General features: G+C 64.9%; 3 protein-coding genes across 9 annotated transcripts in view; 1 reads left to right on the forward strand and 2 right to left on the reverse strand.

Annotated features, from left to right (window-relative positions):
- Window positions 1–9187, forward strand: part of CHID1 (chitinase domain containing 1) — a 26009-nt gene extending 16822 nt beyond the window's left edge. For both annotated transcript variants that reach the window (XM_040464231.1, XM_040464230.1), the window contains exons 10-13: window positions 540–695; window positions 8452–8532; window positions 8776–8818; window positions 9005–9187. In XM_040464231.1, the coding sequence (XP_040320165.1) occupies window positions 540–695; window positions 8452–8532; window positions 8776–8818; window positions 9005–9103 (379 nt within the window). In that variant the 3' untranslated portion in view covers window positions 9104–9187. The remainder of the gene's footprint in view (window positions 1–539; window positions 696–8451; window positions 8533–8775; window positions 8819–9004) is intronic.
- The window catches only part of LOC121022781 (uncharacterized), a 19560-nt gene continuing 3382 nt past the window's right edge, over window positions 8732–24909 (reverse strand). Inside the window, exon 2 of the mRNA XM_040464233.1 lies at window positions 8732–10204. Within this exon, the coding sequence (XP_040320167.1) occupies window positions 9732–10204 (473 nt within the window). The 3' untranslated portion in view covers window positions 8732–9731. The remainder of the gene's footprint in view (window positions 10205–24909) is intronic.
- The window catches only part of TSPAN4 (tetraspanin 4), a 22080-nt gene continuing 8744 nt past the window's right edge, over window positions 11574–24909 (reverse strand). For 5 of the 6 annotated variants that reach the window (XM_040464237.1, XM_040464240.1, XM_040464238.1 and 2 more), the window contains exons 3-9: window positions 24649–24728; window positions 15268–15459; window positions 13986–14060; window positions 12958–13059; window positions 12731–12862; window positions 12550–12633; window positions 11574–12016 (exon numbers count right to left, since the gene is read on the reverse strand). In XM_040464237.1, the coding sequence (XP_040320171.1) occupies window positions 11948–12016; window positions 12550–12633; window positions 12731–12862; window positions 12958–13059; window positions 13986–14060; window positions 15268–15459; window positions 24649–24711 (717 nt within the window). In that variant the 5' untranslated portion in view covers window positions 24712–24728 and the 3' untranslated portion in view covers window positions 11574–11947. The remainder of the gene's footprint in view (window positions 12017–12549; window positions 12634–12730; window positions 12863–12957; window positions 13060–13985; window positions 14061–15267; window positions 15460–24648; window positions 24729–24909) is intronic. The other variant, XM_040464241.1, reaches the window with a different exon arrangement.

Below are 24909 nucleotides of genomic sequence, written 5' to 3' on the forward strand. Positions count from 1 at the left end.
GCTCCATGGCTTGGCGCAGAGGTGCTTGCCTCCTCTGGGGCCTGGACGCTGGGCCCCAGAGGGACACTCAGAGGGACAAGGCCTGGCTTCCTGCCGGCGTGCTTGGGGCCGTGCCGCTGTCAGCTCTTGGCTCCAGGGTCACAGAGGACCCGAAGCCCACGATTGCCCCTGCATTGGGCAGCCTTCACGTTTTGGGGGCCTGTGAGAGAGGGCAGTGGGCAGCCCTCACGGGACCACCGTCCTGGGTTGTCCACCTGTGCCAGCACAGTGGCCGCTGGCACCGGACCCGCCTTATTGCCAAGAAGTTGCTCCCGTGGGCGGGGGTCACTGCCTCGAAGGGAGCCTCGGGTGCAGACATGTCACGGTGCTGCCCACTGCCGTTTCTGTCCCCCGTGGAGGCCCCGGGCGTAGCAAATGCCGGCACGGGTCCAGCTGGAAGCCACTGTGGGAGGCCTGCTGTCTGCTACCCTCCTTCCCATCCTGCCCCTGCCTGACACCTCTGCCTGCTGCTGAATCCCTCTCCCCTCTCACCCCTGCAGGCCCGGTCCCAATGCACCGTTGTCTTGGGTTCGAGCCTGCGTCCAGGTCCTGGACCCCAAGTCCAAGTGGCGGAGCAAGATCCTCCTGGGGCTCAACCTCTACGGCATGGACTACGCGGCCTCCAGGGATGCCCGTGAGCCTGTCGTCGGAACCAGGTGAGCCCAGGGCTCCCCACTACGTGGGTGACCTCCGGTGCTGTCCTGCGCCCCTGGCCCTCATTCCAGTGGGTCTGTGTGTCTCCTGGAAGTGGTGGCTTAGAGCAAGGGAGAAGGCCTGGGGCAGTCTGACCCCACACGCCTGGTGCCTGTAGGCGGAGCCTCTGAGCCTGTTGGTTTGGGGGCCCCATCCCAGCACCACGGCTGGGACCCCCGCCTTGAGATCACCCCCCGTCCGTGGGCACGCAGACCACCTCCCGACAGCGAGGGGCACGTGGGCCTGGCCTGAGAGGCGCTCATACACATCCGCACTTGCACTTGGCATCGTCTCCTGCCCGACAGCCCCCGAGGTCTCTTGCCTTTCGAGTCCGTTGGTATCAAAGTTGTTTTTCTTAGTGGTGTTTTTTTGTTTTTCTTTTTAACTTCATTTATTTTGAGAGAAAGAGAGGGCGTGAGCAGGGGAGGGGTAGAGAAAGAGTCCCAGGCAGGCCCCGCGGTGTCAGCACAGAGCCCGACGGAGGGCTCCAACCCATAACCTGAGCCGAAATTTAGAGTCAGATGCTTAACTGACTGTCACCCAGGTGCCCTGGCTGGGATCGAAATCTTTTCAGCTTTGTTTTGCGTTGGTTTTCTGGAAGATACTGTTGCTAGGGGTGTGGTTCTAAGCTGTCCTGTCCAGCCAGACTGCCCCCGCCACGCCCGGTGGGATTTGATTATCACGCGCTTTCCTGGGGTTTTATGTGTTTTGCACTTGGTTTTCATTGAGCTTTTGGGACCTGTGTATTTGTACTTTTCGTGAAATTTGGAAAATTTTTGGCTGGTTTCTTCAAATGTTTTTTTCTGTTCCTTTGTCTTCTTTTTCGGGCCCTCAAGCATGTGTGAGGTCACTTGATTTGTCTCCTGCCCCCGATACTCGTTTTGTTTTCCCTTTTGTGGGATGTTTGTCGGCCTTGTCAGGGGTGCTGACTGGTGTCTCTGTCGCGCCTTCCGTGGTGTTGCAGCCTGTGCTTCCCCGTCACATCCTGAAGTTCACACTGGGTTTTCCGCGTGTCCTGCACTTTGCACGTGTGGGCTGGGCTGTGACAGTCGCACTCCGAGGCAGGCCCGTCCTGGGTCCTCTCAGCTGGTGGCTCTCCTTCCCAGGCTCCCGACTGGCCCAAGCTCTGCAGACTGGGGCCCCTAGGTGGGACGCCACACATTGTGAATTTTGCCTTGTTGGGCGCTGGGCGCCTTGGCGCTGAATCTTCTCAATCTTTGTTCGGGTGCCAGGGAACCGTGTGAGTCGGCCATGGAGAGCGGGTCCAGACGCTGTGACCTGGGTGCACGCCTGTTGCAGCCTGCTGTCCTTGCAGGGGGGGGGGTCTCTGTGGGTCACCAGTTGGGCTGCCACCATCAGGCACACGGCATGTCAGGCAAGGTGGGGCGGGGGGCGGGGGGTGGGCTGCCGTCCGTGGCTGCTCCCGTCGCTGTGCCTCGGTGGAGGGACGGGGGCTGCCTGGTTGGCCCTTGACTGCACTCGTGGGTTTGAAGGGGCTGCTCCCAGTCACTTGCCCAGTGGGCTGGGGGGCTTCTGTTTCCTCTAGGCCCCTCCTGCTCTGTGGGCTGGGCCTCCAGGACAAGGAACAGTGCCCATGAGGGCCCAAAGCCACCCCTCACCTCAGCTGTCCCTCCACGGCCCCTCCACGAACCCCGAGATCGGCCACGCTCGGAAGTGGTCACCCTGCCAGGACCTCTGGGTCTTCTGTCCTCTGGGTACACAGCTGGTGCTGGGGTCTGTGCTGCCCACGCCTGTCCTGGCCCCTGGCATTGGGCACATTCTGTGTCCCTCAACCTGGATCTGCCCCTCTCTGCTAAGAAGGGCCTTGGGAAGTGGCGTGGACACGGCGTGGATGCGGCGTGAATGGCAGGAGCTGGGGAGAGAAGGCCGAGGAGCAGCTCCCCGGCTCCGGGAGGGCTGCTGTGGTGCCTGGCCAATCGCTGGGGCGTTGCCCCGTCTCCCAACAGCAGAGTGGGCTTCTCGGCACCCGGCCACCCCTCCCTGAGAGCTCCCCCTTCCTGTCTATCTGTCCTTCTGGTCGGGTCCCCTAATGCACTTCTCTGACATGGGATTGCTGAGAAAATTCCAGAAGCATTGCTGGTGTCTCCGCTCTTCCCCACAGCCTTGACCGGGTGCCTGGCCCAAGGAGGCAGTGGGCAGAGCCCCATCCAGAGCTCGGGCTCCCAGCACCGGGCCCCAGGATTCCAGGGAGCTGCCGACCCGGTCAGCCAGGGGTAGGAGGATGAACCCCCTGCTGCTGAGGGAGGCATCATGCAGGGCCCCCACGCCCCCACCCGCCTCTGCTCCAGCCTCGGGCTCCGCTGGCCCAGGCCCGTGGGGGGCAGGGGACTTAGCCTGGCGGTGCCGCTCAGCCACCTGTGCTGCCGTGCGCACACCACACGTGGGACTTGAACCTCAGATGGTCACCGTCCCCCAGTCCTGGAGGCCGGAGCCCCAGGTCCAGGTGTGGGCCGGGCCGGGGCCTCCAGAGGCCTCTCTCCTTGGGTGTGGATGGCTGTCCTCTCCCAGTGTCCTCACGGGGTCAAACCTCTGCTCGTGTCTGTGTCCTGATCCCCACTTCTCCTAAAGATCCCCATCACCTGGGATCAGGGCCCACCCCGATGACCCCGTGTTACCTCAATCGCCTACGTAAAGTCTCCATCTTCATGTACAGTCATATTCTGGGGTGCTGGGGGTCAGGACCCCAACATAGGAATCTGGGGGACACTGTTCATCTCTGTCCCCACCTGAAGGGTGGAGAGTTACTGTTTATTCACTAAACTTTGGCCCTGCAGCACGATGGCAGGTGGAGTGTCAGGCTTGTTACCGCATACACGGCCCAGGGGTGTGAGTGCTCACCCCCCTCCCCTGCCTCTCCTCCCAGGATCCCGCGAGCAGACAGCAGCTCCAGCCCCCAGCTTCCGCTCAGCAGGGCCACGGCTTACACACCTCACAGGCCCTACCTGGTGGGTTTGCCCCACAGAGAGGGGCTAAGGGGCCTCACAGAATGAGAGGCCTGTGGCAAGCAGAGAGGGTCAGTGCCACAGCCTCCGGGCGCCAGGCGCTGCCTCGCCTGGGGACTTGGAGCAGAGGAGGGGTCGAGTCTGCTTCCGGGGAGGGCCATAGTGGAGGGCTGCCCCAGGGTCCCCTGCACAGACCCGGCTGTGTTCTTCTCCACCCCAGGCCCCTTCCTGCCGAGCTGTAGAATGGGGCCCGGCTTGGTGCCCTGAGACCCGGCAAGAGACTCTGCCATCCTGATGGTGGCTCCTGGGACTCTCCTTATCCCCCGGGCCACCTCAGGCTGCGGGTCAAAGGGCCTCAGGGCACAGGCTCCCCAGGGCAGAGAGAGCTGCTGTTCTAAGGAGGGAGCCTCGGCCCTAGACAAGGTGGGGGAGGGGCAGGCACGCAGCCCTCACGAGGCCACTCCCCACAGGCCCCCCAACGCGGCCAGACTCAGCGATGGGGGACCTTTGCCAAAGCGGGGTCTCAAGCGGAGCACAATTCCCGGCACAGCACCTTCCCTGGGGTTCACGTCACAGGGAGCTGGCCCCGTGGAGGACTTGCAGGGCTGAGGGGGATCAGGAGGGGCACCCCCTCCAGGAGAGGGGAGCCCAGCCTGGAGAGGGGTCACCTCCCCTACAGGCCAGTCCCAGGGTGAGAGCTGCAGTCCAGGAAGGAAGTCGTAGAATGACAGCAGCTCCTGGTGCAAACGGAGGACACACCCAGATGGGGCGATGGACGCTGGCCCCAATGTGGTGTGAGCCTTCTCCCCACACCCGGCAGAGGCCCCCCTGCCCCCAAGTGCCCCCGACCCCTGCAACACCAACAGGGACGCCAACAGTGAAGCACCCCTTGGGCCCCCATGGGGGTCCTCTGCCCACAGCCTGACTCTTGCGGGCAGTCCTCCTGGCCTTCAGGGAAGGAAGGCCTGACACACATGCCCCTCTCAGGGCCGCGTCTCTCTGATCCAGCGAGCCAGACGGAAGAGCTCAGCTGGCTCTACACTGATGCCTTTGTTTGCGGGGGGAGGGGAGGGCTCAGGAGCAGCACCCTAGAAATGCAGTTCACCAGGATGCCACCCTGGCCAGTGCCCCCCCCCCCCGAACCCCGCCCTCTCCCCCGCGAAACCTGCTGCGGCAGGCCCTGCTCCCCATGCAGGTGACATCGGGCCAGGTGTAGGCCGCCGGTGAGCCCCGCGGTCACTCAGGCTCTCTCCAGCTTTGGCGCTGACGGAAGCCCCTGCAGCCTGCTCCAGGATTATGTGCCCTCCCTGTCTTGGCCGCTCCGGCACAGAGACCTGGCCCTTTGTGGCAGGTGTCCTCCGCCTCTTCCAGGGCAGTGGGGGATCGGCCGCCTCACCATCTGCTCGGCCTCAGACAGAGCCAGGACCCCGTGGTGGGGCAGGAGGCCAGCCCCCTCAGGCCCGGCGTGTGGTCTCCCGGCCTCTGCCAGCCAGGCTAGTGTTCTGTGCCCGCCAAAGGGACCTCAGGGGGCCCCAGTCTGCAGTGACTGTTGCTTCACATCCTGAGTTTCCCTCCCTCCCAACTCACTAGTCTCTGTTGGCCATCCCTGGGCCACACGTGGGCCTTGTCCTGGCCGTGTCCAGGCTCCTCTGTATGGCCTGCTCACTCCCTAACTTCAGGGAGTTTGGGCAGCTGTGAAACGCCCCAGGAGGTAGCACGAGTCTAGGTGCTCGTCTGCGGGTCCCCGTGCCTGCAAAGCCCCTCTCCTGAGAGGCTGTCCTGCTTCCTTGGCAGGCCCAGCCTGGCCCCACAAGATACCCGGCACCAATCCACCTGGGCCCCTGTTATGTACCTTCTGGGCCGGCAATCCCCACCCTGCTGGGCCATCTCCTGCCCCTGCCTGGGCATCCCCAGCTGGAGCACAGCCAGCTGGGTCCGGAAAGGGCGGGTCATGCTTGGAAGTCTCCTTGAGAGCCAGGGTGCCAGGGGCTCGGGGAAGGATGCTTCCCAGTGAGGCCAGTCCCCGTGACCTGCCAGCCGCAGACAACAGTGCTGGGCACCCAGCTCCCCCCAGTTGAGGACAGCAGGTCTGTGTGAGGCCCCGTGGGCAGGGAGCTGTCGGGGAACCTCGTGGGGATGCCTGCTCCATGGGTGTCGCTGTCCTGTGCCTGGTCTCCTTTCGGCGGCCTCCCTGGGTGGCTTCTCACGGCCGCCTTCCTGTGGCTCTGTGCCTTCTCTCTGTCTTCGCGCCTTGGTCTGTGTCTTCCTTTCCTTCTGCTAGGTCCTGCCTCTGGGCGCCCTGGTCTTGTGTCTCAGCCCTGGCCTCCTTGTGTGCCCTGCTTGGCTTTAGAGTTGCCTTTGTCCCTGCTCGGCTCCCCAGGGGTCTTCTGCTGTGGGCCTGTCTCACTTTGGAGGTTTTCCTCCAGGCCTAGCCCGTGAAAGGCAGCTGGGGAGGAGCCCTGCTGCCTGTGGGTGGGGCCTGCAGGCGAGGGTCCTCGTGTCACCCACAGAGGAGCGGCTCATGGCACGGGCCTGCGTCAGGGAGACCCTACCCCGTCCACATCTAGCCCGAGAAGACGCAGCAAGGGCCCAGCCCCAGTGACATAGCTGCCGGGGCAGTGGGGGCGGGGGCAGCTCGGGGGACTCTGGCGGCAGTTGGGCAGTGGGAACAGTAACAAGGAGAGGCCACTGGGCACGTGGGTCCCCCTCTGCGTGTTTATCAGGCCCCCTTGCCAATGGGAGGTCGGGTCTGGGCTGGCAGGGACCCCTCCCGAGGCTGGGGTGTGGGCGGGTCCGGCACGAGTGGGTGGCTTAGACTCGGTCCAGCCCGTCCTGTGCCTCTGGTCTCGTGGGGCAGGGCTCCTGCACTGAGTGCAGGGAGACCTCAGGTCCCACCGGTGAAGGTGAGAAGCCACATGCCAGTTTCCTTTGGGGTGGGAGGCACCCCCCTCCCTCTGGTGGTCCCACACACGTGCAGCCTCATTGCCATTTCCGTCGGACCCTTTCTCTGAGCCACTGCTGGTTGGTCTCCATGGGTGTCCCTGGGGGCCCCCCCCCCCCCCCCCCCCCCCCCGCCCCGCTCCCCCATAAGGCCCAGGAATGTCCTCATCCTGGTGAGGAATGTTCTCTCCCTGACGTTCCTGGAACCCTCAGGCTAGGTCTTGTACCTTTTTTTTTCGGGGGGGGGGGTTTCCACACTCCATAAACTTGCCGTTTCAGAGGGTGGGTGCCGGGGCGTTTGTCTCAAAATTGTGCAGCCAGCACCTCAAATTCCACGCTTTCCTCCCCCAAAAAGCACCCTTGGGCCCTCTTGGCAGTACCCCCCACCCCCACCCCAGCGACCCCAGTCTGCGTTCTGTCTGCGGGCTCTCCTGGTCTGGGCGGTTCTTGCAACCAGAGCCGTGTGGTGTGCGGCTGAGGGCTCACTTGGGTCAGTTTGGGGAAATGCTGCCGCCCTCACTTTTGAAGTATTTCCCCGCTTGCTTCTCTCTCTGGCTCCCACCTCCTCGTTTGCCTCCTCTCCCTCTCAGACCCTCCCCTCCCAGCTCTGGTCTGTGCCCAACTGTGCCCTCCCCAGGGTTTGCTCCCCACTGGCCTCTCTGTGTCCCTGGGGCTGCACTAAGGTGAGCACGGGGTCCTGTGTGCCCCCAATCATGTCACCTAGAGGGGAGCGACCCCAACCTCCGTGCCCTCCACCCCCCAGCCAGGGCCCATCCTGCAGCATCTGCCCACTACCCTGGCTTGGGACCCTGGGGACTCAGGGGCAGCCTGGGTCAAATGCCCTGTCCTTTACCCCCCCACACACACCCTCCCATCTGGCCCTGCATGCTCTGCCCTGCACGTCCTGGATTCTCACAGAGACCTCAGACCAAAAATTGCAAATAATGTGAGCGAACAGAGAACCTTGTTTTAATTAAGGGTAATCCGCTAATGTTAGGTGGTTGGACTTGCAAGGCGCCCCCCTTGCCAGCAGGTACCCGTCCCCTCCTGTCCGGCACTTGTCTGCCAAGGGGCACTCATGAACCCACTACTGGGAGGCCCGGCCCTCCTGGCCCCACAGCACCTTGGGAAGTCACCTGTCCTCTGCATGCGTCTAGGGGGCCGGGGGGCGCAGTCTCAAGCCCCTGGCTCCTGGTAGTCAGGAAGGACTGCTGTGGGTGTGAGGCAGCCCTGTCCACGGCAAGAAAGGCAACGCTGGGGCAGCCTGGCCTCCGGAAGGGCACGGAAACCACTGCCCCTGCCTGCTGGCCCCAGAGAGCTGGGCTGGGGACCTCCGGGGACTGTCCCCAGGCCCGCTCTTCCTCAGAAGCCTGTGGTTTGACCTGAATGCCCCACACACTTCCTGTGGCGCTCAGGGCAGTCGCGTTTCTGGTCTGCTCCGTGTACCTTACAGAGGCCACACCCTGAGTGCAGGTGCCCTCACTCTGTCCACTTGGACACTCATGGTGCAGATGTCACAGCAAGAGGCCTGGTCAGGACACCCAGCCCCTTGGTGCAGTCTGTCTCCCACCTGCACAGCCCAGAGCAGTGAGCTCACAGGCTCCTGAGATCGGAGCCATCTGTCGCGTCTCTGACCGTCCCCCACCCCTAGTGCACATTCACGGGGGGCAGTGTCCCGTGCCCCATCCTGTGTTCCTGTACTTGTGTCCGGGGCACACGTGTGGTCCTCGCCCGACTGTGACAGCCTCAGCCACCCTGACCCTCCCGGTGTCAGGCTGTCTCGAGGACTCCCACACCTGTGCCCGGTTCCCTGCAGGTACATCCAGATGCTGAAGGACCACAGGCCCCGGATCATGTGGGACAGCCAGGCAGCAGAACACTTCTTCGAGTACAAGAAGTGAGTGTCTGGAGGAGGCCCTAGGTGAGGGCTGTGCATGCCCAGGCTGGCCAAGGGCCCCAGGGCCTTGCGCTCGACCCCTGCCCCCGAGGGCTGATCCGGCCCAAGGAGCGGACCCGTGGGGCGGCGTTTCTAGCAGGACCTGAGGCTTCTGCTGACAGGGAGGAGCACCCCGCACTTCCACGTTGGGTGGGGTTGGGAGAAGCTGAGGTGGGCAGAGGCAGAAGGCTCATCCTTTTGCAGAAGCCGCGGAGGGAGGCACATCGTCTTCTACCCAACTCTGAAGGTACTCACGGGCCCGCCTTTGTGCTGGGGGTGGGGGTGCAGGTACCACACCCCTCCCCCCACAGTGACCCTTACCCTCGGTGAGCAGCGGAGGTCAGCTCGGGGCCTGACCTGCTACTCCCTGGCGGCCAGGGTGGGGGGCTGCCAGGGGGTGAGAGGTGGGGCTGACGCTTCCCGGGGCCTGCAGTCTGTGCAGGTGCGGCTGGAGCTGGCCAGGGAGCTGGGCGTCGGAGTGTCCATGTGGGAGCTGGGCCAGGGCCTGGATTACTTCTACGACCTGCTCTAGGCCTGGCTCCAAGCGGACGTGTGCTTTCCTGAGCAGCGGAGTGACCAGTTGATAAGCAAAATACAGACTCTTCTTTTCTGTTCAGTTTCTGCTGTGGTCCTCGAGCGGTGGTAGAGGGGGCCCGGGACCCAGGCCTCGTGAGCGATGTGGGGAGGGGCAGTGGGGGGGGGCGGTGCCTGAGAACCCAGGCCCCTCCCACCCAGCCCTCACTGCTGCCGGTCGTTGGCCAGGTTGGGGCAGGACTAGGAGGCCCTCTCACGTGTGGACCCCAGGCCCCTGGTGGGACCTAGTGTCAGCCCAGGGCTGCACAGAGGGGCCTTGGCCTCTCACCGCCCATGCTGGCTCAGTCCGCTTACCAAGCTGCACACGGCAAGGGTGTAGGCGTCGCTGTAGAAAGCTGGGCTCAGAACGGTTCTTCCTGTCCCCAGAGGCCCTGGACCCCACGGGGGCAACAGAAAGACCCCTGGGAGCCCTCTGGCACCCATGGGCCGTGTGATCAGTTTCCACCCGCAGGGTAACCTGGCTCCCTGTATGAAACATCAGGAGAAATGCTGGGATTGCCGGCAGCCAAAGACTCTGCCCCCCGGTCCCCCAGCCAGAAGGGCCGCTCACGCCTCCTCCCCAGTAATTAACCTTCGTAGGCTCCAAGCAGCAGAACCCCTTGGGAACCGTGACGGTCCAGGGCCCGGAGCCAGAGCCCTGCCCGCCCAGACCAACCGGCCAGACGCCGTGTGTGAGGGTGCGGCCGCCCCACGGCTCCGGTTTCTCTCACACCCTCAGGCTTAGAGCTCCAAGCTGGGGGTCGCGGGGTGGACGAGAAGGCAGAAGGGCCCCAAGGGGGAGGTTGTGTGTTAGGAGGGGCGGGGCCTTGGGTCTTCCAGTTCCTTGCTGGAGCCACCCTCCCCTCCCGCAGCCGCCCTAGGGAGGAACCCCCTCTCCAGGGGGACGGGCTCTGCCAGCTACCCCACTCCTGGCCCCCAGACCTGCTCGCAGGGTGGGGCCTGAATAAGAGGACTGGTGGGGGAAGTATTGCACCAGAAATCCATGTGCCCGGCTTCCACAGGTGCGTATGTGCCTGTGTGCACGTGTTCACACGTGTGCCTGTCTGCTTGTGGGACGGGGACACTGACCGGCACATAGGGCCCCACACAGACACCCTGGCACCAGGCAGGAGCACTGGACGGAGCTGTAGGCACAGGCCAGCCCCCTCCCCCCGCCAGGGCTGGGGTGCTGGGTTGTAGGGTGTCTGGAAGTCCGCTCTGGAGTTGGGCTCACGGGATGTCAGGATCAGTGGGCGTGGAGCCAGGCAGGTGACAAGACACTGGGTGTGCGTGGGGGGAGCTCCTCAGTGGGGCTTCGGAAGACGGGACCAGTGAAGGGGGGTGGGAGCCAGGAGAGGGGCCCTGAGGTCAGACCCCCGGGGTGCCCACAGTGAGAAAAGTGAATCTGGAGACCAAGTACAGGCAGCAGGTGGGGTTTGGCCGGAGGGTGGGGACCCTAGGGAGCATGGCTGCCAAGGCAGTTTGCGGGCCCCAGGGGAAGTGGGGTGCAGGCTGGAGCCTGAGGGCTCCCGTGGGCGGCGAGCGAGGGACAAGCCTCCTCCGTCGGTCCAGCGAGGAGCTTGCACGCGGGTCTGTCCGTAGGAGCCACCTGGCGGTGGGACAGGTGTGTCTGGTCACATACTTGGACGGGGGGCGGGGGCGAGCTCGGGGAACAGCCCGAGGGCTCCTGGGAACACGGGGTCAGATGGGGACCGCCCTGCTGGACATGGGCTGTTTCTGTTGGCACTCCGGGAGTTTGCTGCCGGTGGGTTAACCGTGTGCCCAGAGATGACGGGCTCATGTTGGTTCTGGTGGTAGGTTCACTGGTGGTTTCCGTGGAGTGAGGACAGGTTGGGAGACGGAGGGAGGGAGGACTCGGCAGTCTGGGTTGTGTCTGTGGCCGTGGTCAGCGTTTGGCTGCACGTCAGCAGTGTGTCCACCACACAAGAACAGTGACACTCGGGGGCGTCCCTGGGAGGAGCAGGCAGAGGGCAGCACCCTGGAGCCAGCAGGAGTGGGGGCTGGAAACAGATTCAGGGGCTCCTCTAGGAGACCAGCTGCCCCTCTGACTGGGCCCAGGGATCCTTGCCCGGCTCCTGATGGCCCCCGTACAGATAACAGTTAAGGGGGAAAGTTCACAGCGTCAGACCCCCGGGGGGCAGGCAAGGCTCTGGGGCTAGATGGAGGGGCCTCCCCGCGGCAGGGGACAGGACTGGAAGAGCCGAGAGTGGGTCAGGGAGGCACAGGGCCGTTCCGAGGCGCCACTGTGCCACTTTGTGCATCTGATCTCGTGCAGTTTGGTGGCTGCACCCGTGCGCGTCCGGGAACTGCACTCCGGGCACTTGGTGGGGGGCCACGGCCGCACAGGGTCTGTCTGGGCACAGCACCCCCTCCAGGGGTCACAGCGGCAACAGACACAGGGGGGCGGCTGCTGTCCACGCGCTTTATTAAGACATCCCAGAGCCCGCCCTGGCTCCTCTGTGGAATGTGGTTGGCGGGGCTGTCTGCCACGAGCACCAGGACCAGCGGGCGGCCCTTCAACCCCCCCCCGACCCCCCCCCGCGAATGGCCCCAGCCCTGGGGGAAAACACTGCTCTGCAGGACACATGGATCCGAGAAGCGCCAGAAGCCCCTCCCACCCCCAGCCCTGCGCCTGCTGCCCTGCTGCAGCGCGGTGCTCGCGGGGCTAGCTGAGGGTCCCCTTCCCTGTGCCCAGGATGGTGCTGAGTCCTGCAGCAGGGAGAGGCAGGTGGGCTACATCCTTCGGCAGCGAGGTGGGGGGCGGGGGTGGCAGGAGCGGAGCCTACGCACAGTAGGTATCAGCCTTCACCACCTGGCAGTACATGGTCATGGCAAAGGTCAGACCCAGGATCTGCGGGACATGAAGGGGGGCTGGGCAGGACTCCAGGAAGCCAGAAGCACGGACCTACCCCCCAGCTTCCCGGATGGCCTGCACCCCACTTCTCTGGGGGTGCCCCCCAGCCCTGGCAGTCAGGCCCATCCCGGCCACATCCGCGAGCCATCGCAGGGCCCGCCCACCACAGGCAGACGGGGCTTCCTGGGGCTCGGCCCCGGGACCTGCCTCTCCCTCAGCTTGGCTCCCGTGGGTTCTGCTGGCGGCTTTTTCACGTCCATTTCACTCAGGACTTCCCCGGGGGCCGGGAGGACCACCCTCACTCTGCACCGGGCAGTCCCATGACTCCCACCCACCACAGCCACCGGGCAGGCCTAGGACCGCAGAACAAGGCTGGCCTGCCTGTGCCAGAGATGTCAAAGGTCACCTCCCCAGGGACTGGTCCCTGAGCATCCCCCATCAGCCGTGTGGGCTCAGGGAGCCTGAACCCGGGTGCTGACGAGCTGGGGTGCTAGGTTGGAGGCCGGGGGGGGTCTGGGCACCCAGCGTACCTGTACCAGTGCCGTGCACAGCCCGAAGATACCCACAGCCAGGAGGTTCTCCTGGAGCCACATCTTCACGGTCTCATAACACGGCTGGAGGAAGAGAGGGCGTCACAGGAGCTTCGAGATCAGCCCTCCACCCCCAGGTCCCGGGGCCAGGACAGGAGGGAGGGGCGATGCAGGCACTCACTGCCTTCCACCAGGTGCCAGGTGCGTGGAGTCCACAGCTGTCACTGAACTCCAGGCAGCAGGAGTCGGGCACACGGGTGGCATTATAGACCTCGAACCAGTCGGTGTAGTTGGAGACCCCACAGCAGCGGAACTGCAGAGGGGCAGGCGCTAGGAGGGCTGGGGAGGCAGGTGGTCCCTGTCCCCCTCACCCGACCTGGCACACCCCACCCCACTCCCCAGACTCACATCGGTCTGGATGATGCTCCAGGCATTAGTGAGGCCCACGTTTCCTGGGGTGCCGTACAGGTGCAGACCCTTCTTAAGGTCTCGCTGGGCATACCTGTCGATCTGCAGGTGCAGCGGGGTCAGCAGGGCCACCCCCACGGCCAGCCCTGCCTCCCTCATCCAGACCCTGCAGGTGCCCTGTGCCCCCCCCCCCCTGGAGTCCTCTCCTGTCAGAAGCCCCGTCCCTGTGCCGGGGACTTTGCCCCTGCCCCCTGGGGTGAACTCTGTGGTCTGGACCAGAGTGAGACACGCCAGCACGAACCGGTGTCCGCTCAAGGTCCGGATACCGACAGACAGGTGCAGAAACCCGAGAGCCGTCTGTACACACGGGTCGTTTGCACACGTGGCTCTGACTGTCGGCCGAGAGGCCCAGAGTGACAAGGAGCACGCCAGCCCCAGAACGTGGCTCCCAGGACCATCCTCCAGGGAAGGAGCCGGGGCTCCCGGAGAAACGGCTGGGCCCGGGCCCGGGGCAGGAGACGCCAGGAAGGAAGGAAGTGCCCACCGGCAAGTGCACTGAGGGGAGGCCGCCAGAGGGACACAGGAGGAGCCAGAGGCGAGCTCCCAAGGGGCAGAGGTGCCCACATGAGAGCAAAGTAAGGCCTAGAGTATAACCCGGAGTGTGAAACACGCAAAAGAGCCCTCAGTAACATAAATAAATGATTAAGCAAGTAAATGGAGGCAGGAGATTTTCCCACCCAACAAGCATGGCGCTGAGGACAGTAGGAGCTCAGCACAGCTCCCCTGCCACCCACTCCCGGAGCCTCCAGGGAGTCCTGGAGTCCCCTCCAGGCCTGGCCTCTGGCAGCTGTGCTTAAAGCTGAGTCCCCAGTGGGTGGGATGCCCGGGACCGCTGCCTGTCCATACAGAGCGTCCGCGCCGGGCACAGGGCTTGTGACTGCCATTGTCAGCCCCGCCTGTACCCGTCACCCACGGTGCCATGGCCCTTGCTGGGTGGTGAGGACAGAGGGAGGGAGGAGGTGGCCGACCTTGTCAGTGTAGGCGAAGAAGAGGATGGTGATGGTGGCCTCCAGCAGGAACACCAGCAGCAGCAGCACAAAGAACTGCGGGGGAGACAGGCCCCAGCGACTTGGCCCCCTCGGCCCCTGGCTGCACCCCAGCCCCTGGAGCCTTCCGAGGGTGGGGCTGCGAACCTCAGATGCCCCAGTGCTGGGGGGAGCCCCAGCCGGGTGTCGGCTCCCGGAGACCAGCACGTCCCCTGATGCTGCCACACCCGCCTCGGAACCCTCCCCTCCGGCTGGGGGGGGGGGGGGGGGCCGCGGGGGTTGGGAGGGGGCGCAACCCCCCCCCCCCGAACCGGGGCCCGTGCGCCGGGTGCCTGTGCCCCGGGGGGGGGGGGGGGGGGGGGCCGAGCCCTGGGGGGGCCCTGGGGAGGGGGTGTCCGAATGCAATGGCCCTGAGCCCAGGGTCACGCTTCTCAAGAAGCGGCCCCACCTAACTGCACAAAGCTTGCCCACTGGGTGGCAGTCCCCCACTGAAGCACCCCCTGAGGCACAGCCCTGACCTTGGCCACAGAGGCCCCAGGCCAGCCGAGCAGCAGAGGCATCCTTTGTCCGCCGTGCCTTTCCTGCAGACAGGGACGGGGCCAGGAGGTGGGACCATGCGGAGCAGGCCCTGTCCTCTCCTGGGGTCCTCGATCTGGCCTCTCCTCGGTGTGGGCTCAGGACTCCGGGCCCACCCTGCCCCCAGAAGGCCCCGGGCCCCGGGCCCCGAACTCCCAAGTCACCCTGTGGGGAAGGCTGAGGTCAGGGCCCCACACACACCACGGCTTCCTGCCCCAGGGCAGCTGGGGACGCAGCCACACCCCCACCTGCTGCTCCAAGGGACCAGAGGGGCCCCGAGCCTTGATGGGAGCATCTGGACACACTGAACACCTGGGGGAGCTGCGCCCTCTGAGGCCCCACCCTGGGCAAGGGCTCCTCAGACAAGATCGATGAGCGTGTGATTTAGGACTTGGAGCTGCCCGAGGCCTTGGCCAGACATATTAATAGGTGAGGAGCCCGGCCCGGGGATCCTTCTCCGCCTCCGTTATCTGTGATTAATGTTCCCGATGACGGAGGGGAGACGCAGCCTGCCTGTAAATGGGCCTCCGAGGCAGAGGTGGGGACCGCGAGCCTCTCAGCTGAGGGTGCGGGGGCAGGGAGTCCCAGGAAGGGTGTTCTCAGAGGAAACAGGCCCGGTACAGGCTGCACCCGCGTGCGTCTGTCTTGTCAAGGGGCTGCCACGGGCCACGGTGTCAGGGGCACTCACGGTGAGCAGCAGGCACTTGTTCTCCTTGATGGCCCCGATGCAGCCCACGAAGCCGATGGCCATGACGAAGGTGCCGGTCACGATGAGCAGGTTGGCAGCCGACAGGGACGGGAAGGAGGAGGACAGGGTAGCAAAGTTCCCCTGCGTGGCAGCCAGCCAGATGCCAACCCCGAGGATGCCGCAGCCCCCCAGCTGGCACCGCCGGGACAGGGGAGAGGGCGGTGAGGCCGACGTCTGTGTGCCCCACGCCACCCAGAGCGACACCCGAGGGGCCCTGCACACCCTCGCCCACCCTGCTGACCTCCCGGGACCAGCCACCCCTCCCGGTGTCATCCCAGCACCCAGCCGTTCCCCCCTCAACACACCCCCAACCCACGGCATCAGTGATACGGACCCCAAGATCCCCCACCTGTGGCGCTGGGGATACTCTGTCCCAATGACCCTGGTGAGGCAGCCTGGGCAGGGGGCCCCGGGGCTCCCCCGAACACCACCCCTCCAGGAGGCACCCCCCTCTGCCCCCACAGCCTCTCCGGGCCTGGATAGTCAGGGAGACCATCCCTGCAGACCCTGCCGGACCCCACGCTCCCCTAGTCCTAAAACCACCTCCCCATGGGCCCCTCTGGTGTCCCCAGCTGTCCCTTCTAAGTGTGAGCGCCAAAGCACCCCTCGGGCCCCCACGTGGAGGCCAGCACCAGCGTGCAGCAGGGAGCCCAATCCCGACCCTGGCCGCCCCTCTCAACCACTGGAGCTTTTACTGAATGTCATCATTGCTCTTATTACAAAAACAAAATGACAGGAAGGAGGAGAAGGCAGAGTGAAGAGTCGGGAGAGGGCCCTTGGCCTCGCATGGTGACAGGAGGGCTGGCTAGGGGGCCCTGGGCTCCGGCCCCCACCCCTCAGACGCTGGGGCTAGGGCCCTGGGTGGTCTCAGAACGGGACAGGAGAATGTGTTCCAGGGTGCGGGCTGGAGGCGGTTAGCCCCACTAACACTGACCAGCACCGAGACCCCAAAACCTGGGCTTCAATGAGACCGCTTGGGGACCCAAGGCTTTCCCAGGCTCTGGGAAAGGCCAGCCTCCTCACCATCTGGCCGGGCCCACACGGCCTCAGCCCCCAGCACACTCCTGGGCATGACGTCCCTCTAAAATCACCCTAAATGCCCAGGACAGGCTGGGTCGCAGACCCCAGGGTATACGGCATCCACCCAGGGCTACCACAAGCCCTGCACACCCCGCACGAGCTTCCTGAGCCCAGATGGCCACATTCCACCCCATCTCCCAGGCAAGTAAACTGAGGCTGGGAAATGAGCCACCTGCCCTGTCGGTCGGAGGCAGAGCCAGGGGGAGCCGGGACTACCCGCACACAGCGCCTCCCCGAGCCTCGCCGGGACCCCGTGACACAGCAGACCCCACGGGCTCTGAGGCCCCTGCCCGAGAGGCCTAACCCCAAGTGCGCTGGCTCGCCCCTTCCCCCACCAGCAGGTCAGCCTGCCCCAGGGTCTCCACGACTCCCTGGGGACTGTGCACACCATGCAGTAAGCCAAGCTGGCGGGAGACTGTGATTATGGGGGGGATCCCTCTGGGCCTCACCTCGGGCCGAGTGGGGCAGGACAGCCCCCCAGCTGAAATGGCCACCACCATCGGGGGGGGGGAACCAGTCAGCACAGGGTGAACACGCGGGGTTCTGCACCACCCCCTCCCTGCCCCTCTTGGCACCTTCGACAGAAGCGAGAACTTCTGTCTAGAAATTGTAAAGGACACCTGCTCTGAATGCTGCTGGCTCGGGACAGCATCCAGGAAGCTGGGGCTCCTGCTTCTGGTCTGAGGTCATCCTGCTTGTTTGAGCCCCTCCCAGAGTAAGGGTGGGGGTCTGCAGCTCAGGCAAGGTGCGCTGGGGGGGGGGGGGCTGTGCTGCCGGGTACCTACCAGGTTCGGGGGACCCTGGTGCAGGGGCTGACCTGCCCACCATGGACGGTGACCTCTGCCTATGGCCAGGGTTTGCACCTGGGAGGCCACCTCTGTGCCGTAACCAAACCTGGGGCCATGACCAGGTGCCAGAGGCCAGGGGGTCAGGGGAGGATCAGAGGTGGGAGGGCAGCCGGGGGACCCGCCCAGAGGAGGGGCTCCCTAGGCCTGGATGTGTGCCCCATGTGAGGACCCAGCTGCCTGGGGGGGGGGGGGAGGGGGGGGCACAGCTCCAGAGCAGGACAGGGTCTGCTGGCTCTATGGGGACACATGTGTGCCCACACCTGCAGGATGGGTTTGACTTCCGTGCGGGATGCAGACAGGCCCCCGGCCATGGTGCTGGCCTCGGGCGGGGCCGCAGAGGGGGACACCCAGCGCCTCTGGGCACCCCACGCCCGCCTGTGACGGGCACCACTCGGCGCCACGGGGCACAGAAGCAGCCGGACAGGCCCTGGCCCGCCTCCCGCCCCACCTACAGGTGAGAAGCGGAGCCAAGCCCCTCCCCCGTACCTGTTGGGACAGCCAACACCTCGTCCCCACGGCCTCTGGGATCCCCAAAGCCCCAGGGGAGGGTTGAAGCTGGGGCCACCGAGTAAGGTGACTGGGGAGGGGCCCCCTCCCCCTGGAGGGGGACACAGTGACGGCTGCCATCTCCAGGCCTCGCACCAGCTTGTCCCCCACTTTGGGGGAGTCACATCTCTGAGCTGAGCCCCCAGGATGGTGGGCAGTCCCGTGCGGCAGGTCCCCGGGCAGAGGACAGAAGCGTTCCCTGTGCTTCACAGCCCGACTGTCTGCCTTCAAGGACATCGGCGGACGGCTCCGTCAGCAGGAAAATGAGCCCATCTGAGCGCCCTCGCCCCATGGGGACACGTGGAAGGGCATGGGGAGGACATGGTGGGCAGGCGCCTGTGAGGGAGGGGCGGTCCGGGTCCCCAGAGTCCCCAGCCCTGCTGGAAACAGATTTCCTTAATCAACACCACAAAACGTTCCCACCTGTCCACCCTGAGATGGCAGGGGAGATCCACACGGCGACACACACAGCCCACACTGTCACCATGTCACCCCATGCTGTCACAGACACCCTCGCCGTCACTGTCACACACACAGTTAGACACCCTCACCGTCACTGTCACACATCACTGTCACGGCCACCCCTCGCCGTCACTGTCACACACACAGATACCTTCACCATCACTGCCACACAGGCTCATCTCACAGACGTGCTGCCCTACGACCTGTCAACCCCATAAGCTCCAAGGCCCTCCGTGTTCATGCAGACCAGTCACCAAAAACTCAGACGCACACACTAACAGAACGCATACACGTAGTTAATAAAATTATCTGTAATTTTGAAAATGTTTCTGCATACGCAGCTTTTAAAACATTTTGGCAGGAAAATTACAGCCTCTGAGCGCAGGAAGAAACAAGCCCCTGTTAGACTCGGACGCAGAACATCAAACACGGGGTAAGTGGGGCTGCGGTCGCCGGGAGGCCAGGACCCCACCGCGACCCTGCAGATGTCCAGCCGCGCTCACTGCCCGGGGCACTGGCTGGACCCTCCTCCCCAGCCCAGCTGGGTCCCGGGAGCAGAGCCCATGAGGCCTGAAGCAGGAGCCCAGCCCCACGGTCAGTCGTGGCCTCCCCGACTGCCTCCCATGCACCCCGAGCACATGCCTTGCCTCATGTCCTCACCTGTCACCGGCCCCAGCCCGGTCCCTGGCTTATGCTCCCCGTCCTGCGGTCCCCTCCCTCGTCTGCATTTTTCAGGTTGGCCCAGGGCTGGGGCACAGGGACCACATGGTCAGCGATGCCGCCCCCTCCAAGCCCATGAAGGGGCAGGTGTCAGGAGGCCCTCTGCCACTGCCCCTCCGGCCAGCAGATGGCAGGACAGCTGGCCGCGTCCTCGGAACACAGCAGAGGGCTGGGCGCCCACAGGGGCCACGCTGTGCCTGGAAGCCCCTCGCCTGGCAGCCGGCATGGCCTTGGGGGGGCCTGGGCACGGCGAGGTGTTCTACCACTGCGGGCCAAGAGCCGCCAGGAGGGGACCCCGTCTGCACGAAGTTCAGGAATGGCAACCTTTGTCTGCCGTGCCGGAGACCAGGTCTGCCATCGCCCAAGGCCGGGGATCAGGGACACTGGGTGACGTGGCCTGGGGTACCTTCCGGGCTCACAGACGCGCTCCCTACCTTGGCTGGAGATTGTTATCTGGGTGAAAACTCAGCAGGCCTCTCGCTTAAAATCTACACAATTGCCTGCAGTTAATTTTCTTAACCGCTGGCAAGCTCCCGACGCCATCACCAGCCCCGTTGGCTCACCCCCAGCCGCGGCAGCCCCCCGCCCCGGCCCATCAGGGGACAGCCCCACCACCCGGGGACCCCCTGAAGCCACTGTCCAAAGAGGAGGGGTTGGGTCGGGGAGCAGAACAGCCCTGGCCGGAGGCTTCGGTGAGGTCCAAGGTGAGGAGATGTTCACTGGGCCTCAAAAGGGTCTCCAGGGGCCAGATAAGAACCACAGCAGCCGGGGGGGGGGGGGGGCGCCCGGCAGGCTCGGTCGGTGGAGCGTGGGACTCTTGACCTCGGGGCTGTGACTTCGAGCCCCACGTGGGGTGTAGAGATTACTTAAAAATAAATTCAGGGGGCGCCTGGATGGCTCCACCGGTTAAGCGTCCTGACTCTCGATTTCGGCTCAGGTCACGATCTCACTGTTGAGTTCAAGCCCCAGGTCGGGCTCTGTGCTGACAGTGTGGATCCTGCTTGGGATTCTCTCTCTCTCTCCCTCTCTCTCTCTCAAAATAGATAAATTGTTTAAAAAGAATCTTTAGAAAACAAATTAAGGGGCGCCTGGGTGGCCCAGGCAGTTAGGCGTCCGACTCTTGGTTTTGGCTCAGGTCACAACCTCGGGGTTTCACGGGTTCAGGCCCTGAGTCCGGCTCTGTGCTGACAGCACAGAGCCTGCTGGGGATTCTTTCTCTCTGCCCCTCCCCTGCTCACGCTGTCTCTGTTTCTCTCTCAAAAAAAAATTAAATACAATTTTAAAATATATTAATAAAATTCAATTAAAAAAAAAAAAGAACCACAGCAACACTGCTTGCGGGGCGGGGAGGGGAGGGAGAGGCCATTGCCAGGTACCTGGGGCAGCGGGGACGGGGCTGGGGGGGTGGGAGGCGCCCCACCGCAGGTAGAAAGACGGGACCAGGGCTGCAGATGGCCGGTGCAACAGGGACACAGCCCCCCTGGCTGCTGCATGGGCCTCCTGACCTCCAAGACCCGCCCCAGCCCTTAATGGCTGAGGCCACATCTCTGCCCCAGACAGAGCCCACTCCACCCCTGCCTTACACGTAGAAGGTTCTGTCCCTGGCCCGCCCTCCCAGCAGCTGGACTCCAGGGACACTCACAGAGCCCGTCCGGGTCACTTGGGTGGACAGGCCCAACAAGCACCCAGCACAGAGCTGCAGCTGCCTGGACCCCCCGGCGGGACAGGCAGGGCCCCCCCAGCTCCCCCAAAGCTATCAGGGGAGCCGCCAGCTCCCCAACAGGCACACGGGGCCTCCGGCGTCAGGGCCTCTGTTCAGAAACGGATTGCTGCCGCTTAGAGCGCGTGCCTACTGTCCCCACCGTGGGAGCGAGGGCTTGGTCTAGGGGGCTGGGCCCAGAGAACTGGCACCTGCCGGGCCCCAGGGTCCTCGTCTGTCCCATCAGCCAGCATCTGGCCTGAAGGATGAGAGCGTCCTGACCCTTGACTTGACCAGGGCAGTCAAGCACCCCCACCCCCAGCACCTGCTCCCATCCCAGAATCTACCTGCCCTCCCTCCGCCCATCACAAGACTGCCCACCTACCCCTACTTGCAGCCCGCAGGCAGCGGGACACCCCTGCCCAGCCCTGTCGCAGAAAGAAACGGAAGCCAGGATACGAGGATGCCCCCAGCACCACCAGGAGGCCGGAGCCAAGAGGAGGCACAGGGTCTGAGGACTGTGACCTCAAGAAGGTCCCCGCGGCATGCCTGTTCCCCCAGCTGTAGGGAGGACTGGGGGAAGGTCACGGCCCCCAGCTCTGCAGAGCCCTTGCCACCATGGGTCCCCTCCTCCAGCAGTCTTAGGGGCCTTGCCCAAAGGCCAGTGACAGCAGACCGCGCCACCCACTTGGACGTCACCCGCGGCTCATCAAAGAGGAAAACTCAGGGGCCCACACGTGGTGCCAGTGGACAAAGTGCATCCTGGGCAGCAGGAGACGGCAGGCAGGGCTCCGACCCCCACCCCAGCCACGCAGAGGGCCCCTGAGCACAAGTGCAGGGAGAGGAGAGCAGGGAGCAGCTCAGAAGTAGGGGAGGTGTGGAGAGCAGGGGCCCTCAGCTTGGCTGATCCAAACTGGGGAGGAGTTAGGTCCCAAGGCTGAGGCCCGGGCGCGGGCCCTGGCTGTGGGGGGACACAGAAGCAACCTTACCTTGCTGAGCTCAGCCCTGCCTCCCCCGGGTCCACCCCCAGGACCACCTGGGCTACAGGGACTGCCCCCTGGGGGTAGCCATGAGCACTCTGACCCAGGCAGGGAAGAGCCAAGAACCACTTTCCTCTCGCCCACCCCCTGCGGCCTCCACCTCTACCTCTGTCATGGTGGAGGCCTGAACTCCCCAGGGGCCGCGTAGGGGCTGCACACCCCACCTGCTCCCTGGCCCCATTTTAGGGACTCTGTGCACATCTCAGAAGAGCTCCCTGTGCCCTAGGAAGGCCTCATCTGCCGCGGGGAGGCAGGCCGGGAGCCGCCACCCCCAGCACCTCTGTTCCTCCCCTGCGAGTGTCACCTGTGCCTTCCCAGCTCCCCCATCCCAGGGCACCCCAGCTCCAGGCACTGGTGACAATTAAGCAGGCCTGTTTCCTTCCCTGAGACAAGCCAATGACCCAGGCAGGCTACACAGGACCAGGACAGACAAGAGGTGACTCTTTCCTGCCCTGCAAGGACCCAAGGCTGGAGGCCTCAGTCCTGCCCGCCCAGACCCGAAGGAGCACCGTCAAACCCGGCACATGAACAAGAGTCTTAAGTAAAAAAGGGTCTTAAGTCTTAAGTAAAACGCTTAGGCCAAGCGTCTCCCGAGCCAGTCCCTTCCCCATCCTCAGAGCACCGGTGGGGCTCTGCAGGGTGAGGTCAGGACCGGCACAGGTGAGCATCTTGAGGTCCTGCCCCGGGGACGCCCCTCCCACTACCTGGGCCCTGATCTTACAGTGAGCTCCAGTGGGTGCCGGTGTGGTCCGTCCCCTGGTCTCCCAGTGACCGTGGGAAATGGGCTGAGGGGCCAGCACCCCCAGGTAGCCAAGGGGCTGGGGTCCCGGGGAAGCGGTGCTGCGGCCTCTGGCCACCTGCACTTACGTGGCACCTTCACAGGGACCCAGACTCCGGACTTCTCACCACGCCTCACCTTGGGTGCTTCCTGTGCACTGTGGGCAGGCCCGGATGCCCTTCCTGACCCACTGGTCTCAGACCCTGTCTGGGCACCACACTGGCACAGGGAGGGGCACATGCCAGCAGCAGGGGCCCAGTTTGCTGGGCAGTGAGCTATAATTGTATAATAAAAGGGAATTGGATTTTCCAGCCCAGGAGGGGGTCCCAAAGGGGTTTCTGATTTACTCGTTTCCAGGTTGAGGACGTCATCCATGGCAGGGACTGGCGAAGCATGTCTGTCCTGCAGCCAGTACGGTCCCTCCTTTAGGGATCACACACAGGGCAGACACAGCTCTGCCTGGGGACCCGTTAGGGTGGGCAGCTCTCAGACCACCGAGGATGGCAGACCAGGGACAAAGCCAAGTCTTGCCTACCTCCCGGGACCAGACTATCTCTGTCCCCCATCCCACCCCCCACCGCCGCTCCCTCCAGTCAGTCCACCAACTACACGGTCACCACGGTCAGATCTGGTCACCTGCGGTATCTCCCATCAGGTTGCCCTGGACGTGCCGACCCTGCCAGCCACTCCACACGGGCGCCCGCTGCAGCTGGTCAACACCCCGCACCAAGATGTTCGCCCCTCCACACACACACGCCTGGGCCCGAGCTCCCGCCGCCAACACCTCCTTCCTGGCTGCTGGCCTCAGGGGTACTTCACCCCAGACCTGGGCCTCATCGCTCCCAGGATCCCCTTGTAGAGAGAGAGCAAGCCCTCGGGGCGGCCACCTCGAAGCGGGCATCTGGGCCCGGAGCCTTGGGTCTCACCCCGCATGCAGCCCGGGTGGCTGCCCCTGCCTCCCAGCGACCCCTGATGGCCCCCCTCCACAAGCTGGGAAGAGAAAACTACAGCCCAGGATGGAAGGGAGGTGAAGAAAGACGGACCCGGGATTCTGGGCATTTGGCCTTAACGGGACTGCGTGTAAATGAGCGTGTGCAGGACAGCCGCCTCGCCTCGTGGGGTCCAGGCTGCAGCTAACGCCACACCCCCTTCCTGCTAGCTGTGGGAAGGAGGGCCGGCTCAACAATTCACCATGGAGCAGAGAGTGACCTTGGCATCCTCCCTCCACCAAGCCTCGGGTAGCCCAGCCAGGGGACCCCAGCCTGGTCGGGTGGGACACCTGTCACAGCCAGAACCCACCATGCTCCCAACCATTATGGGGCTGGGGCTGGGGCCGGGTGGCAATTTTGTCAACTCCGTCATCGTGCCTACTCTCCTCTGGAGGAGGAAGGGGCCACCCTGTGGCACCATCGCCTCTGACCCTGGGCCCACACATCCCGTCTGAGCAAACCCAACCCATTCAGCAAAAGTTCTGGGCACCAGCCCACACACATGCACACCGCGTAGGAGGAAGAGCCAGCAGGGAGGCCAGACACCTCCCCAGCACTCACGGTGGGTGGCCCAGCATCCCGTTCAGAGTCAGCCCCAGCCAGGGAACTCACCCAAGCGCACACACCCCCTCTCCCTTCCCACAGCACCTGCAGAGACTTGGGGGGGGGGACCACCGGGCCCCCAACAGCCCCTCGGCGACCACAGTCCTTAGGCCTGGTGGGTTACTCCACTGGGAGGGCGAGGGGGGTCGAAGAAAGGACGCCGGCTGGCGGCGCGGAGGGAGAGATGGGGAGGGGAGGGAGGGGGAGCGCCGGAGCTCCAGCGCACTGCCGGCCACGACCAGCACGCGAACCCCGGCGCGCAGGCGGGCGCAGGTGCGGGACACGTCCGGCCCCAGAAAGAGGGGGAGAGGACGCGGGCAGAGCCTCGGCCACAGCCCCGCGGTACCGGAAGCGCGCCCCAAGGGCCGGTCCACCGGGCCCCCCGCTGGAGCAGCGACCCCGGGCACGCCACCGCCACCGCCACCACCCCGCCCCGCCCGTCTGCGTCCTGGAGCCTCGCCCCCCATCCCTGCCGGAGCAGCGACTCTGGACCGTGCTGAGAGTCGGGCCGGGCCGGCGCCGCAGCCCCGGGCGCCCCGGGCCCGCCGCCACTCACCCAGAAGAGCAGGTTGAAGGCGAACATGAGGAACTTGACGCCCTGGAGGCAGCCGCGCGCCATGCTGCAACGCTTCAGCTCTAGGAGGAAGACGAAGGAGAGGTCCAGGTAGAAGAACACGTACTTGCTGCCCTTGGGCGACGCGCAGCGCGCCGGGGCCGCCCTGGGGCCGGGGCTGGCGTGCAGGCCGAAGAAGGGGCCGCCGTCCCCGCCGTGCCCGCACAGGCTGCTGTAGCGCCGGAAGGGGCCGCCGCGCGCGAA

Source organism: Herpailurus yagouaroundi, unplaced genomic scaffold (assembly GCF_014898765.1).
Source record: "Herpailurus yagouaroundi ecotype Mexico unplaced genomic scaffold, PumYag 438, whole genome shotgun sequence".
In the NCBI taxonomy this organism is placed as follows: Eukaryota; Metazoa; Chordata; class Mammalia; order Carnivora; family Felidae; genus Herpailurus; species Herpailurus yagouaroundi.